This window comes from Balaenoptera ricei, chromosome 4 (assembly GCF_028023285.1).
Source record: "Balaenoptera ricei isolate mBalRic1 chromosome 4, mBalRic1.hap2, whole genome shotgun sequence".
NCBI lineage: Eukaryota > Metazoa > Chordata > Mammalia > Artiodactyla > Balaenopteridae > Balaenoptera > Balaenoptera ricei.
The window spans coordinates 67,038,821-67,051,826 of record NC_082642.1 but is presented as its reverse complement, the minus strand read 5'-3'; the positions used below and the strand labels follow the sequence as shown (position 1 = coordinate 67,051,826).

The 13,006-nt window shown below is 42.6% G+C and overlaps 1 protein-coding gene across 4 annotated transcripts in view; it reads right to left on the bottom strand.

Moving 5' to 3' along the window:
- FNDC3B (fibronectin type III domain containing 3B) overlaps positions 1-13,006 on the bottom strand; it is a 350,111-nt gene that overhangs the window by 95,877 nt on the left and 241,228 nt on the right. For all 4 annotated transcript variants that reach the window (XM_059920533.1, XM_059920537.1, XM_059920536.1 and 1 more), the window contains exons 7-8: positions 8,810-8,868; positions 769-920 (exon numbers count right to left, since the gene is read on the bottom strand). In XM_059920533.1, the coding sequence (XP_059776516.1) occupies positions 769-920; positions 8,810-8,868 (211 nt within the window). The remainder of the gene's footprint in view (positions 1-768; positions 921-8,809; positions 8,869-13,006) is intronic.

Genomic DNA, 13,006 nt, shown 5'->3' with positions numbered 1-13,006 from the left:
CTGGCAGAGGAAGAGGTGGGCTTTGTGTGACCATGTTACACTGGGCTTGGGCAGTAGTCCCCAGGGCCAGTCACAGAGAGGTCAAACAAGTAGTTAGAACAAGATGGCCTCTGATTTCCCACTCTGCAAATCTGAGCAGTGCCAGCAATTACAAAAGAGAAAAGATTTGACCCTAAAATTTTTTTATCACATTTAGAACACAGCTATAAATCACTTAAATGGTTACTATCTGGGAGTCCATAAAGTGGAAGGGGATAATCCCTTATTCGGTGTGCTAAACTTTTGACGATTTAAGATAGCCTCTGAATGAAAAGCTTTACTGCAGACTGGAAAACTACTGTAGAGGATAAGGAGGAGGGTGAAATGGAAACCACATTGCAGAATTTTGAAAAACAAGACTAGCGCAAGGTCTGGGCCTAAAAAGAGGTGATCATAGAAGTGCATGATATATGTAAAAACTAAAAGGCATACTCACTTTTTGCTCTGACAACATTAATGGAAAATTTTCTTTAGTACTACACTGGCAAGCTAACACAACCAAGTGACATATTTGACCAACACCAAATAGCTGTATAAAAGTCATTTCTGATTAGCAATTACTCTGGACAAAATTAACTCTTGACATTACAACTATCACTAATTCTTAAAAAGAACTATTTAAAGGAAAATTTGCAAAGCCATTAAATTTTTCCTTTGTTTTTTATTCTCCTTAGTAACACCAATTTCACAGTTTCGCAGCTGAGAAAAACACATGCATATATACGCTACCTGTAAATTATCTTGTATTTTCCATCTCGTCCTTTGTCTGACAGAGCAACCTCGTAGCTGTAGGGGAAGGAAAGACCACTGTGGGGTCCGCACGAAAGTCCAACAGGGGGAGCCCAGGACAACACAACTGTTCTTGCCTGAATATTAGAAACCTGAGGAAGAAAAACATGAATCAGACACTACACTTCTCCCCAGAACATTTTGTGATTATTAGTAGTAGCATTAAAATGGCTCAGATTTAACTCAAGAAAAACAAATTTATTTTAATTACCAAAAAGAACACCCATCCTATATGGCATTCTTTTGTCAAAAGTCCTGATGTCCAAACTACAGCTCCTAAAACATCTGTCCTTATTATGCAAACTTATATCCAAGTCTGACGCAATTCACACTTGGTCCTCCAGAAAGTAAAAATAATGTCACGTTTGAGAATTTTTTTAAGGTAAAAAGTTGAACATGATATTTCAATAATCTCCATGATGGCCATTGTATTATGCTGAAGGAACCCACATCCACAGGTACTTTCCAGCGGCCTCCAAGCTTTGCTTGATGTTGAATTCTCCTGCAAAGCCAAGACCTTTCAAACCACGCTCCTCGAAGTCCTGCAGGTTCCCGGGAAAACCCAGTACGGGGCGGGGGGTGGTGGAAATGGAACCATGGCCCAGGCTGACAGGTGGCAGAAATATGTGTGGAGATGTTTCACCTCTCTAGGCTCTGCTTTTATCTTTTGCTTTAGCCTCCGCTCAAGGCTTCATTTGAACAAAGGAGTCTGGGACTCTAAACGCCTCAACTTTTCCCTCTTATTTAGGGCTTCTCTGAAGCACGTTCTTACCCTATCTCCCAGGCGTCCTCGGCAGGACTGAGCCCCAGCTGCCCGCAGCTGTAACCTGCTCATTAACAGACCCTGCACTGGCTTCTCCTCTGCAATCTCACGGCTCTACTCTAACCGTGCTTCCTGGGGCACCTCCCCACTTAACACCATTTGCCTTCCAATCTTTGTTTCAGAGTCTGTTTCTGGAGGAACCTAATCTAATGCACAGTCTAATTCTTTAAAATAAATCTGTCAATGCATTTTAATGTTCTAATTCTCTAAAGTTTATTTTGTTGCTCTCTAGATATTGGTCTGGATAACATTAAAACAAAATAAGAGTTAAAACATACATTAAAGCTTAATGTTCATACAAGACTTTATAGCTGTAGGTTAGAGGTGGTTGTGGATGGAGATGTCTAAACTACTAAGTCTCTATCTTTTTTTCTTCTATTTTTGTCACTATCTGATCTAAATAAAGGGTATTAAAATATAAAATAATTTAAAAGCATGAATAATAAATAAGGAAATGAATACTGAGTTTCCCTCTTCAGTCTATCATGCATTCCATTTTGAGCAGAGATCCCTTCATATCATTTCTGTTCCATATAGATACAGCACCATTATATATTTAAGCAATTATTTAGTCAAGCTCCTACTCATCCTTCAAGACCCTAGGCTGACCTCACTACCCCCAAGTAGGCTTCCCTGAAATATCCTATCATCTCTCTGTTCCACAGCACCTTGCTGCTATCTCTACTCATTGCTAATCATGTTAATAGCATTTGCCTACCTTCCCCACTGGACCGTGGGACTCCCTAAGGAGAAGGCCTGAGTCATATTCAACTGTGAGTGGTGGCTGCTTAGTAAATGTTGAATGAAAAATAAAAATCAAAGGGAATAAGACAGTCTGAGTTTCTGATACAGGTAACACAGTGGATGGCAGACTAGCATTACACATTTTTTAAAAAAACCTGGAGAGACGCTGTTACAGAATTGAACTCGACCCTTCTTGCTACGGCTCCAGACTAGCAGCAACTCTTCTGCCTGCTCCTCCTGTGACGGCCGTGACCCCCCTTCAGCACGCCGTCCCCTCTCACGCCCCTGAGACTTAGCTCTGGACTTTCCCACTTTCCTGCCTTTAACAAACTTCCTTTAGACCCAGTTCAAATGCTGCCTTTGCTTATTCACTTAATCATCATACCTTAACTTGCGAGGGGCTGTGGACACAAAGATGATTAAGATATGACCTCTGCCTGATGAAGAGATGCGAGCGGGGCCTCATGGCAGATACACTGAGCACAGGGGGGCCCATGGCAGCTTGAGGCCAATGCAGGAAAAGTTTCTGTACGGTGCTGCCTGAGTCCCTGCTCAGGATCAGCAACTGTTTTCTTTGTGCTCCAACCACACTGCGCGGGCACCTATATTTGACACTCATTTCATTATACTCTGCTTTACCTGGTTATCTGTGTGTTGTTCCCCTGATTAGATTTTAAGGCAGCATTTCTACCACATACACCATTGTATTTGCGGAATTCCTTCACACACCATTAATGAGTAATCTTGAGATACTGGATATTATATTTGATTTTTAACTTAAAACAAGATATTTTGCTATGAAGAGTTCAGTTTATAACTTAAAAAGATGCTGATTAGGTACAGAGGAACATTCAACTGAGGTGATAAGTGGCCCAATTCCAAGAGCACAGTGTGTAGTAACACTGATTCTATGAATGGTGGTGTGAAATAACACCACATCTCAAAAGAGCTCAGTCAAATGCTAGCACTTTAGATACTGGACAGGTATCCATAAATTCACATCCTTTTAAACTCTACTTTTTTCATCAGCTATTAAGAATTTACTCCTAAGAGTTCTTATCACAAGAAGAAATTTTTTTCTTTCTTTTTTTCTTTATATTGCATCTATATGAGATGACGGATGTTAGCTGAACCTGTCGTGATAATCATTTTATGATATCAAACCAAAAACAAACAAAAACAAAAAGAATTTACTGTCTCTCCTTTAGGACTTGGTTAAATTATTACTTAACTCAACAGCGATGTACAACACCTGAAGCAGCAACTAAAATCACGCTTGCCTTTCCCGAGGTTCCCTGAGCAAGCCGTAGGAAGGCCAACTGCCATCTGAACACAGAACTCTGTGCAAGTGCATCCTTCCCATCAGCCAGCCTATGAGAAGCGCACCTGGAGAACTCAGCATCATTTTCAAAGGACGGCGGCTTCCGGGAATTCTTTCCTGGATCTGAGCAGCCTGCCACCTAGATTACTACCAGAGTTGAGAGACCCGTTCCCTCCTGTGCTCCCCCCCCTCCCTCCCTCTCACTGACTCCAGGGCCTCAGGTTTCCTTTCTTCAGGCATTGGAATTCTGAGAGAAAGAGTGCTTTGTCTCTGTTAGAACTTGGAACTCACTTCCACTCCAAGGTTGATGCCAGGAAATTACACGGTGCCTTTCAAGAGAATGTCACGTAAAGGGGAATCCTCAGCAGTGGATGCCTTTACTCCAAGCATCCAGGGAGGTGATAACTTTAATGAGAGATTCAGAACTCTGGGAACTAGGCTGGGTTCAAGCCTACTTCAGAGCGACAGCATTCGTACACAAGCTTCACCTTCATTCATTCAGTCTCTCTCTCTCTGGTGAAACTTTCTCACCAGCGGTGACCACTGAACTGAACTGGGGCATGGCTAACCTGATCATCACAATGATTGTCATGGCTGTGATCCAAAAAAAGAAGTTTAGAAGCCATAAAACTGACTTGCTGATGCTTAACGATTCTACCATAAACAGAAATCAATCTCCTTTGTAATGGTGATAAAAGTGGTGATTTTTAGTTACAAAGTTATTGGACAAGATCCAACGTGACATTTGTTTCAGCACTAGTGATATAAAAGTCTGCTGTGAAGGTTACTAGTGTTAAGTCTGCACAGAAATTACTTAAACTGCTTTGAAGTATCTTTGAAGGACTCATAAAACCATCTACTTCCAAATGATTACACACTGATTAGAAGTCATTTTTGTCTGTGTATTGATTAAATATAGATTTGAACTTGAGAACAGCTGCTAGTTAAAAGCATATGCATACACATATTTGCAAATGATAAACTGCATTATCTTGTACCTATTTCATATGTAATCCTTAGCTCTCTTTCTCCTTTCCCCTTTCTCTCCTGTTCATCCCAGTATTTTAATACTATTCTGTGAAATTTTACTGTCTTAATTTTCAGACTATCTTATATGCAAATGATATTCATTATTTGGATCAAAAACACCATTTACTCTCATAAAGTTACTAAATTGTTACTCCCGTGTTCAAAAATATTTCTATGTAAGTTAGTAGCTTCTAAATTTGGTCTGTCCTTGGATTTAACTATGTGGGAGGTCTGCTGATCCAATTTAGGGAGTATGTAAGGAAAATATTACCATAGAAATATTGGCTTCACTTCTAAAGTACCATCATGAAAAATAATAAGATAAAGGAAAATTTAAAAGGAAAAGGTCAAAGAGATCATTATTCAAAGAAATGGATGCTCAAATCTAGGAATTTCAGAATCATCTGTTACTATAATTCCTTTAGTGCTAAGAACCTCAAATCTGTTTCCAGATCTACTGCTGTTTATGTTTCAAGGGATTGCTTCTTGCAGGGACAGTTGTTCTTCTCAGGTCAGTTTACTCACTTCTGGAACCAACAAATCAATTGTTTCTACAAGCTGAACATTAGCGGATAGAAACAATGCAGAACCACAATTCCAAGTTACATTTATTTACATCCTGAAAATAAACGGCCCAGTATGTGGGAGACTTCATCTAGCACCACCATCAGAGCAGATTAAACCACATTAGGTTGGAGCTGGCTGGTACTAGCAGAGGTTAAGCTGTAGACCACTTAGAATCCTATCAGCTCAGTTCTCAGGTACAGCAGTGGCTGTATGAGCACTGTCCCCAAGGCACCTAATTGTTACAGTCTCGGGACAAACACCTTGTATATTTGTACCCTGTTTTATTTAATGGCTAAGAATTTGGATATTTATAGCATCTGGGTTTCTGAAGAGTAAATGACTTGCTTAATTCAGGGTGCCCAAAGTTCTAGAAAGATGACTGGAATCTACAAGTCCTCAGTAATGTTTCTAACACCTAAAACAAATCATCCGTAAAACCTTGAAGAAAAATATATGTGTTTTATTTGGAGGTGTTACCAGATGCAGCTGAAAGAAAAAAAAAATTGAGAACAGCAATCCTTTAGACAATTATGTGCCGAACTTTCTGCAGCTGTTTCTTTTCCTAGAAGGTGAACAGCCCCCTTCCCATTTCAGAGTATAGCAGGGAGTTTCAATTTTGCCTAATGATATGCTAAAAACTCTAGGAAAAGACTCCATTCCAAGGACTCTATAAATAGCATACAATTTACTTTTCAGATAGTCCCACATGGTATTTATTATCCGACCTTTCAAAGGTAAGGAAACTGCGGCTCAGGGTCACAGAGCCAGTTAATGGCCACGCTGGGCTCCAACTCACAGGACCCTCCTCTGCATGCTGCTGCCTCGCACTCTGGCTCCCAGCCGTGCCCACATCCCACCAGGCTGGCTGAGCCTCGCGTGATGCTGGCCAGCCGTCAGGTGTCTGTCTCACCTGGCAGAACCTCACTACAGCCACTGCAGGCTGCCACACATCTATTTACCAAATACATGTTAAGGGTTCACAACGTGCCAAGGACAGTGCTAGGTCCTCGGGGCACAAAGATAAGTAAGGCACAACCACGAGTAAGAGTTCCAGGCAGAGCCGGGAGGAGAGGAAAGAAGGGAGAATAATGGCGTGAAGAACTAACAGGGCTGGGAAGGATGGGTGGACTGTCATCCAGCAGAGAAGGTCTTTGTGGGGACCAGGGGTTGGTGTGGTGGGCAGAATAATGACCAACCCCCAAGATGTCCACATCCTAATCCCTGGAACCTACAAGGTGAAAAGAGACTCTGCAGATGTGATTAAGTGAAGGATCTTGTGAAGTAGGGACTACCCTGGATTATCCGGGTGGGCCTGATGTAGTAACAAGTATGAGTAACAAGTCTTTGTAAGTAAAAGAGGGAGGCAGGAAAGTCAGAGAAGGAGATACGAGAATGGAAGGGGTCGTGGGCCAAGGAATGCAGGCAGCCTCTAGAAGCTGGAAAGGGCGAGAAAACAGATTTGCCCCCCCAGAGCCTCCAGAAAGGAATGTAGCCCAGCCGATACCTTGATTTTAGCCAAGTGAGACTCATTTTGGACTTTCTGATCTCTCAGATGACAATCTGACTATATTACACCTAACATCATGACTATTTACACAAAACCCTGTCTACCCTGCTCTAAAACCTGTAAAGAGTTAAGCACTTAATAAATGCTGAATCAGGAGGAAAGGACCAATGCATATAAATACTGCTTTTATCTTTCTAGAGCCACATGATCCTCAGAAACAGACTTTATCACTTCTGCAGTAAAGAAATGATCAGGTATAACTTAAGAAAAACACTGTGCGTGTGTACACGGGACAGAGACCAGACGATGAAGTTGTCTGACTACATCCAGGATAGTCAACTAACCTGTTGCTCTGCCTTCTCACGCTGACTATGACTTCTGTGTGTCCCTCATGGGTTCTTCTTTCTGCTGCACTATAAATGTAAGCCTGTTTCATGATTCTGCCCTCAAGCCTTCTCTAAGCTCTCCCTATGCTCTACCCCATCCCCAAAGCTATCATACACTCCTACGACTCCAATGGTCACTCCGATGCATGTGCTCTCCCCAGGTGTATCCTGTTGCCCTCTCTCCACAGCACTGATCTACCAGACACACTCAACCACCCACTTATTCGTCTTCCTGGATACCCTGCTAGTAAAACAAATTCCACATGTCTAAGAATGGCACTGAAGATACCAAGAGGACACAGACACGAACCTATTCTAGAGGAACTCACAGATTACCGGGAAAGACACAAACACAAGTAAATGGAGTACAATGTATTAAATACATGCAGAGCACAGTGAAGTTGTAGTACCACATGTAGTACCAGTGGTACCAAGTACCATGGGGAGTATCCCAGTTGATGGTACAGAAATCAAGGCAGCCTGCCCAGAGGAAGCAACTCCTGAAAGGCGTCATCTGAGCCTGAAAGCCCAGTTACCCGGGACACCTGATAGCCAGTAGGCTGTAATGCCTGACTGATTTCACTCTAGAATGGCTCTAGTATCCATCCTCTCCTTGCCACACCTGATGCCACCGCCCTAACTCTGATTCCCGCAGCCTCTCGCCAGCCCTACAATAACAGATGCCAGACACTTGTCTCCCTGGGTCCATGCTCTTCTCGCTGCAATGCACCTGCCGGTTGTTTGATCCTCCTGAAAGTACAGTCCTGATTATAAGAAACATAACTTCTTTGCTCATAAACTCTCAATGGCAACCCACTCCTTACCGGATCAAGTGCAGACTCCCCAACCCAGCATCAACACCCTATGCTTCTACAAGTGCCCTACTGCGCCCGTAGTCCAGCACACCTCATGTTTTTAGGTTTAGTCAAACTCAACTATGTGCCCTGAGGCATGTTTGGACCCTTCTGTTAAAAAGCCTCAGTATTTGAAACACATGAAGAATCAAGGTTTTCCAATTCAGCTAGAAAACACTCCAAAGAACTTTGGCTCTCTAAACTCAGATGAATGGCTGAATCAACATTTTGAATTTTTCATTTGAATTTCAAAGCATCTGGCAAAATCAAACTTAAAACCTCACAATATCACTACTCCCACCAACTTTTTTCCTTGCCATTACACTTTGGACTTATTTTTACTCAGCTAATATTTACGTACCTTTTTGAAATTTACCCGGAAAAATACTTGGAATTACTGAGGTTTTCAAAAATTATTATTATTACATTTGCACAGGTAAAGGGAAATTACCAAAAGAAAACTGTTCTGTAGCCTTAGAGGGTGAGGGTAGGGGTACCCCTGGAAATTGGGATGAATACTTAATTGCATCCAGAATATCTAAATGAAGAAGACATTTTGGTGGGTGATGACTAAACAGAAGACTGCTGTTTTATATTTTCATGCTCCATTAATAACAACACTATTTCACAGTTTATGAGTAATCCGTAACGGAAAGGGGCCCTTTTGCTTACCTACTGTGTGGTAAAAGAAAAGCATGTTTGAAATACTTTAAAAAGCGCCATTTATGCTGAGAAATCCAGAAGACATACCTGTGGCTTCTCTATCCCCGAAAGAATGTCTTGCACCCTCTTTACTTCCAACTCATACTCTGCGTGGCAAAAAGAGGAAAAAAGAAAAACAGTTAATGCCAGTAGAAGTCAGTAAGGTTGTCAAGTTCCTCTCCCAAGCCTTTAACAAGGGTTATCATGAAGTCAGTTGTCTGTTACCATGAACTTTTGGTACCACAAACATGATAATGAAAATCAGGAATGGGGATGTCTTTGGGGTAGGGATTTCACTGTGGTTGTGTTAACTTGCCACTATTATTGGTTTACATAGTCACAACGCTGACCAGATTAACACTGAATTCTACCTAATAATTCAGCAGGCAACAGGGAACAGAGAACCCTAAGGAGGAGACAGGGGAGACCAGTGCAACGAGAAGCTGAGAGCAATGAAGAGGTGAGGTTGAAGACAGAGGCCGGTTCATGAAGGGCTGTGAGTTCAGATTTTTTTAATTCAAGTTTTATTCTAAGTTTGATGAGCAACCACTGGAGTGTTAAGTGGAGGGACTGACATACTATTGAGTTTGAAAAGATCTGTTTGGTGTCTGCATGAATAATGGATAATGGAAGCTAAGAGTGGCAGCAGAAAGACCAGTCAGCACATTGCTACACTGGTCCAGGTGAAGGATGGAGCTAGCTGGCCTGGGCTGGGGGTGGTAGTAAAGATGCTAAAAACAGGTCTGGTTTTGGAGGTATAGGCGCTGAAGGGTTGGATATGACGGGCAAGGATGAGGGAATGAGAAGAATCAAGGCTAATTCCTCGTTTGGGGCTTAATCAACTGAAAGGATGATGGTGTTTTTTAATAAGATGGGGAGATGGGCAAGTTTTGGGGTGCAGCAAGAATTGTTTTTGAGATGAAACAGGAAAAGTACTTGGAGCAGGGAGCATGGGGTGGGAAGGATGTGTAAAAATAGGATAAATTTATTCTGTTTTGCTAAAAGAAACATTTGACTTTCACGACCTGCTTGATGGAATCTAATTTTGAGTCTACAGATTTATTTAACTCTTCAACCAGTTTATGAGCTGTATACCTAGAGATATTATGATTACTAAGACATGTCCTTGACCTCAAGATATTTCAAGTCTGGGGGGGTGAGGGTGGGGGGAGGAATGGAAGCAAACAGGAGATTACAAAGTGACAGGCGCTGTGGTAAAGGCCCTCTAAGAGAGACCGCTCTAGAAGCTTCCTAGGAACCAACACCCAGCTGAGTCCTGTGGGCAAGCAAGCATTTGGAGGTGAAGGGGGAAGTGGACTAGGGGTGAGAGCAGGTTAGTAAGCCCAGCTCTTCACAGGCCGTTCATTCACAATGTTCAGGTCTAATTTCCAAGAATCCGACCTCAGCCCTCACCCCCTTGTCCCGGCCTCCCTCCCGTCATTGTCGCATCCTACTTAGCTCCTTCCCAGCAGTCATGAGAATTGGACATTAATTCTCCTAACTGTTCACTCATTTATTACTTTTCTTTCCTACTAAAATATAAGCTTCAGGAAGGCAGAGACACTAGAGGTCCAGAGCAGATACATTTTCTGTCAATAACCAGATAGTAAATATTTTAAGTTTTGTGGGTCACGTAAGGCCGCTGTCACACAGTCTTCTTTGTTCCTCTAGCCACTTAAAAGTGCAAGCCCCAGCTTAGTGTGTGAGGGACACAAAAAGAGGCCACAGGGCAGGCTGCAGCTCCTGGCCCCACTTCAGGACGTGCTCAACGCTCAGCCCAGAGCGCCTCGCACAGTTCCTGCAGACTCACAGATCCATACGTACTTGTTGACTCAGTCAATAAACCAAGCGTGCGTAAAAAATAACAAGAACTTCTAGTTGGCTCCACCCTGAACTTCAAAAGGATCGGTTCTTCGTTCTTTCCCACTGCATTCTGCTTAGTAGAACATGTTTACTTTTATTTTGGTGAGAAAAAGAAAGGGGCTGGTGGCAATATCATATTTTTAAAAACTGCAACTAAAAGAAAACTCACATTCAAAAGACTAAATGTCCCAAGCTCATTTATAATCATGTATTCATGTTAAGATACAGATAACGGACTATACTCCTAAGTCAAAACATACCCTCACATTTTCTGGGAACTCCTAAGTCAACTGTAAATACTGTGTATCTCAGAAGTTAGTTGCCAGTAAAAAACACATAAGCACAGATGCAATAAATGAACTGGTTCACTTGTTAAAAACAATACTTTCTGAATCACTGGTTATTCCAGAGTTTGAAGCACTCTATGGTTTCAAACACTCACAGAGATACATTCAAACACTAGATACATTCAAACTGCTAGCTGAAGGAGGTCTTTATTGCCTTCTGCCATGACTGACATTTAAAGTGTCTTAGAAGGACAAGAAGCCAGACCCTATCCTTGAGGTAATAAAAGTTTAGACTAGAACAGAGATGATCGCCTATCCAACAAAGAAAGAAGAGAAGAACTGAAGAGCTCTCCAAAGGAAGATCCTCCAGACTATTACTAGACATACGGAATGAAAGAAAGGAGAGTTAAAAAAAAAAATTTGAAGACCTCCTCCCCACAGCCAGCTTTCAAACACATACAGATGATAGAAGGAATGGTTATGCTTTTGACAGAAAAAGGAAAAATGGGAAAGGAGGTTGAATTAGAAGGGGTGGGGGGGAGGGAATCTGCTTAAAACTGAAAAAAATGGGTTTCAGGTAAGAGCCAGACATACAAGTGAAAGGCTCTGACTGAGATTAAAAACAACTAAACAGGGCTTCCCTGGTGGCACAGTGGTTAAGAACCCGCCTGCCAATGCAGGGGACACGGCCTCAATCCCTGGTCCAGGAAGATCCCACATGCCGCACAGCAACTAAGCCCGTGTGCCACAATTACTGAGCCTGCGCTCTAGAGCCTGCGAGCCGCAACTACTGAGCCCACATGCCACAACTACTGAGCCCATGCGCCTAGAGCCCGTGCTCCGCAACAAGAGGAGCCACCGCAGTGAGAAGCCCGCGCACCGCAACGAAGAGTAGCCCCCGCTCTCCGCAACTAGAGAAAGCCCGCGTGCAGCAACGAAGACCCAACGCAGCCAAAAATCAATAAATAAAAATAAATAAAATTAAAACAAAAAAAACCCAACGAAACAACTTCCAAACAGAGGTCAGGATTTGCCTTGTCTGTCTCACTGTAATAACGAAAGCTGCTATTTTCTGAGCACCTAGATATGTGCTGGTCAGGCACCATCACCTTGCTGATTTTTACAGCCTCCTTGGCAAGATGGACATTCTCTGCTCCATTTTACAGCAGGAGGCAGGGCTGCAGTCTATTCTGCACATCACAGTTTCGTCTCCAGTTCGGAGCACAATATCTGCAAGGTGTCTTTGTCGACCGAGGAATGAGGTTGAGGGACAAACGAGGAGGTTTCCCCAGGATCACGAGTCTAGTACATGTCCCAAAGCAAGTAGAGCCTCTGGCTGCATCGTGACGAACTAGGAGTCATGAGGGAGAGGGAGAGCAGAGGGCTGGGACTGGCGGGGTGTGTGCACCGAGGTGGGCGGGAGAAAGGAGGTGGCAGCAGGGACCCCCTAAGTCCCATGAGAGGGTTTGTGTTGTTGGGTTTCTTTCTTAAACTCTGAAAAAGCTGTCAAATGAATACAGCAGAGGCATTTGGATCTGGGGACAAGGCATGTGAGGAAAGGAAGAACAAGAAAAAGTAGGCCATGAATGGAGCCAAACAGACAAAGGATTCTGCGAAGATCAAAAATAAAAAGGGCAGGGCCTGAGGAGGAAAGGCAGTGACAGGACAGTCACTACCCTATTATATCAAGAGAAATGTGGTATCAAAGCCAGACTGGATTCCTTCTTTCTTTCAAGGTTCTGAATTGTGAATACGGAAAAAGAAGAGGAAAATGCATTCACACCACATTTATTTAACGCTTTTCCATTTGTGCTACCGCAGACTAAGAGAAAAAAAGCAAATAAATGCCAGGCACACAATTTGCACAAACAAGAGCGAAAACAAAATTTGTTTAACTGAGCTAAAGTGACAGTTACTTACCACATATAAAATAAACTCTTGTGTGAAAGCTCACTTTCTGGTAAGAAAATGCCAAAATTCACAGTTCTACTACCTAAATAACTGAGTTAAGTCAGACCTTGGCCTACCTCTCCCTAAGCCAGATTTAACTGCACCTCAGAGTAGTCTATGAATTATGACCCTTTCCATAAAACCG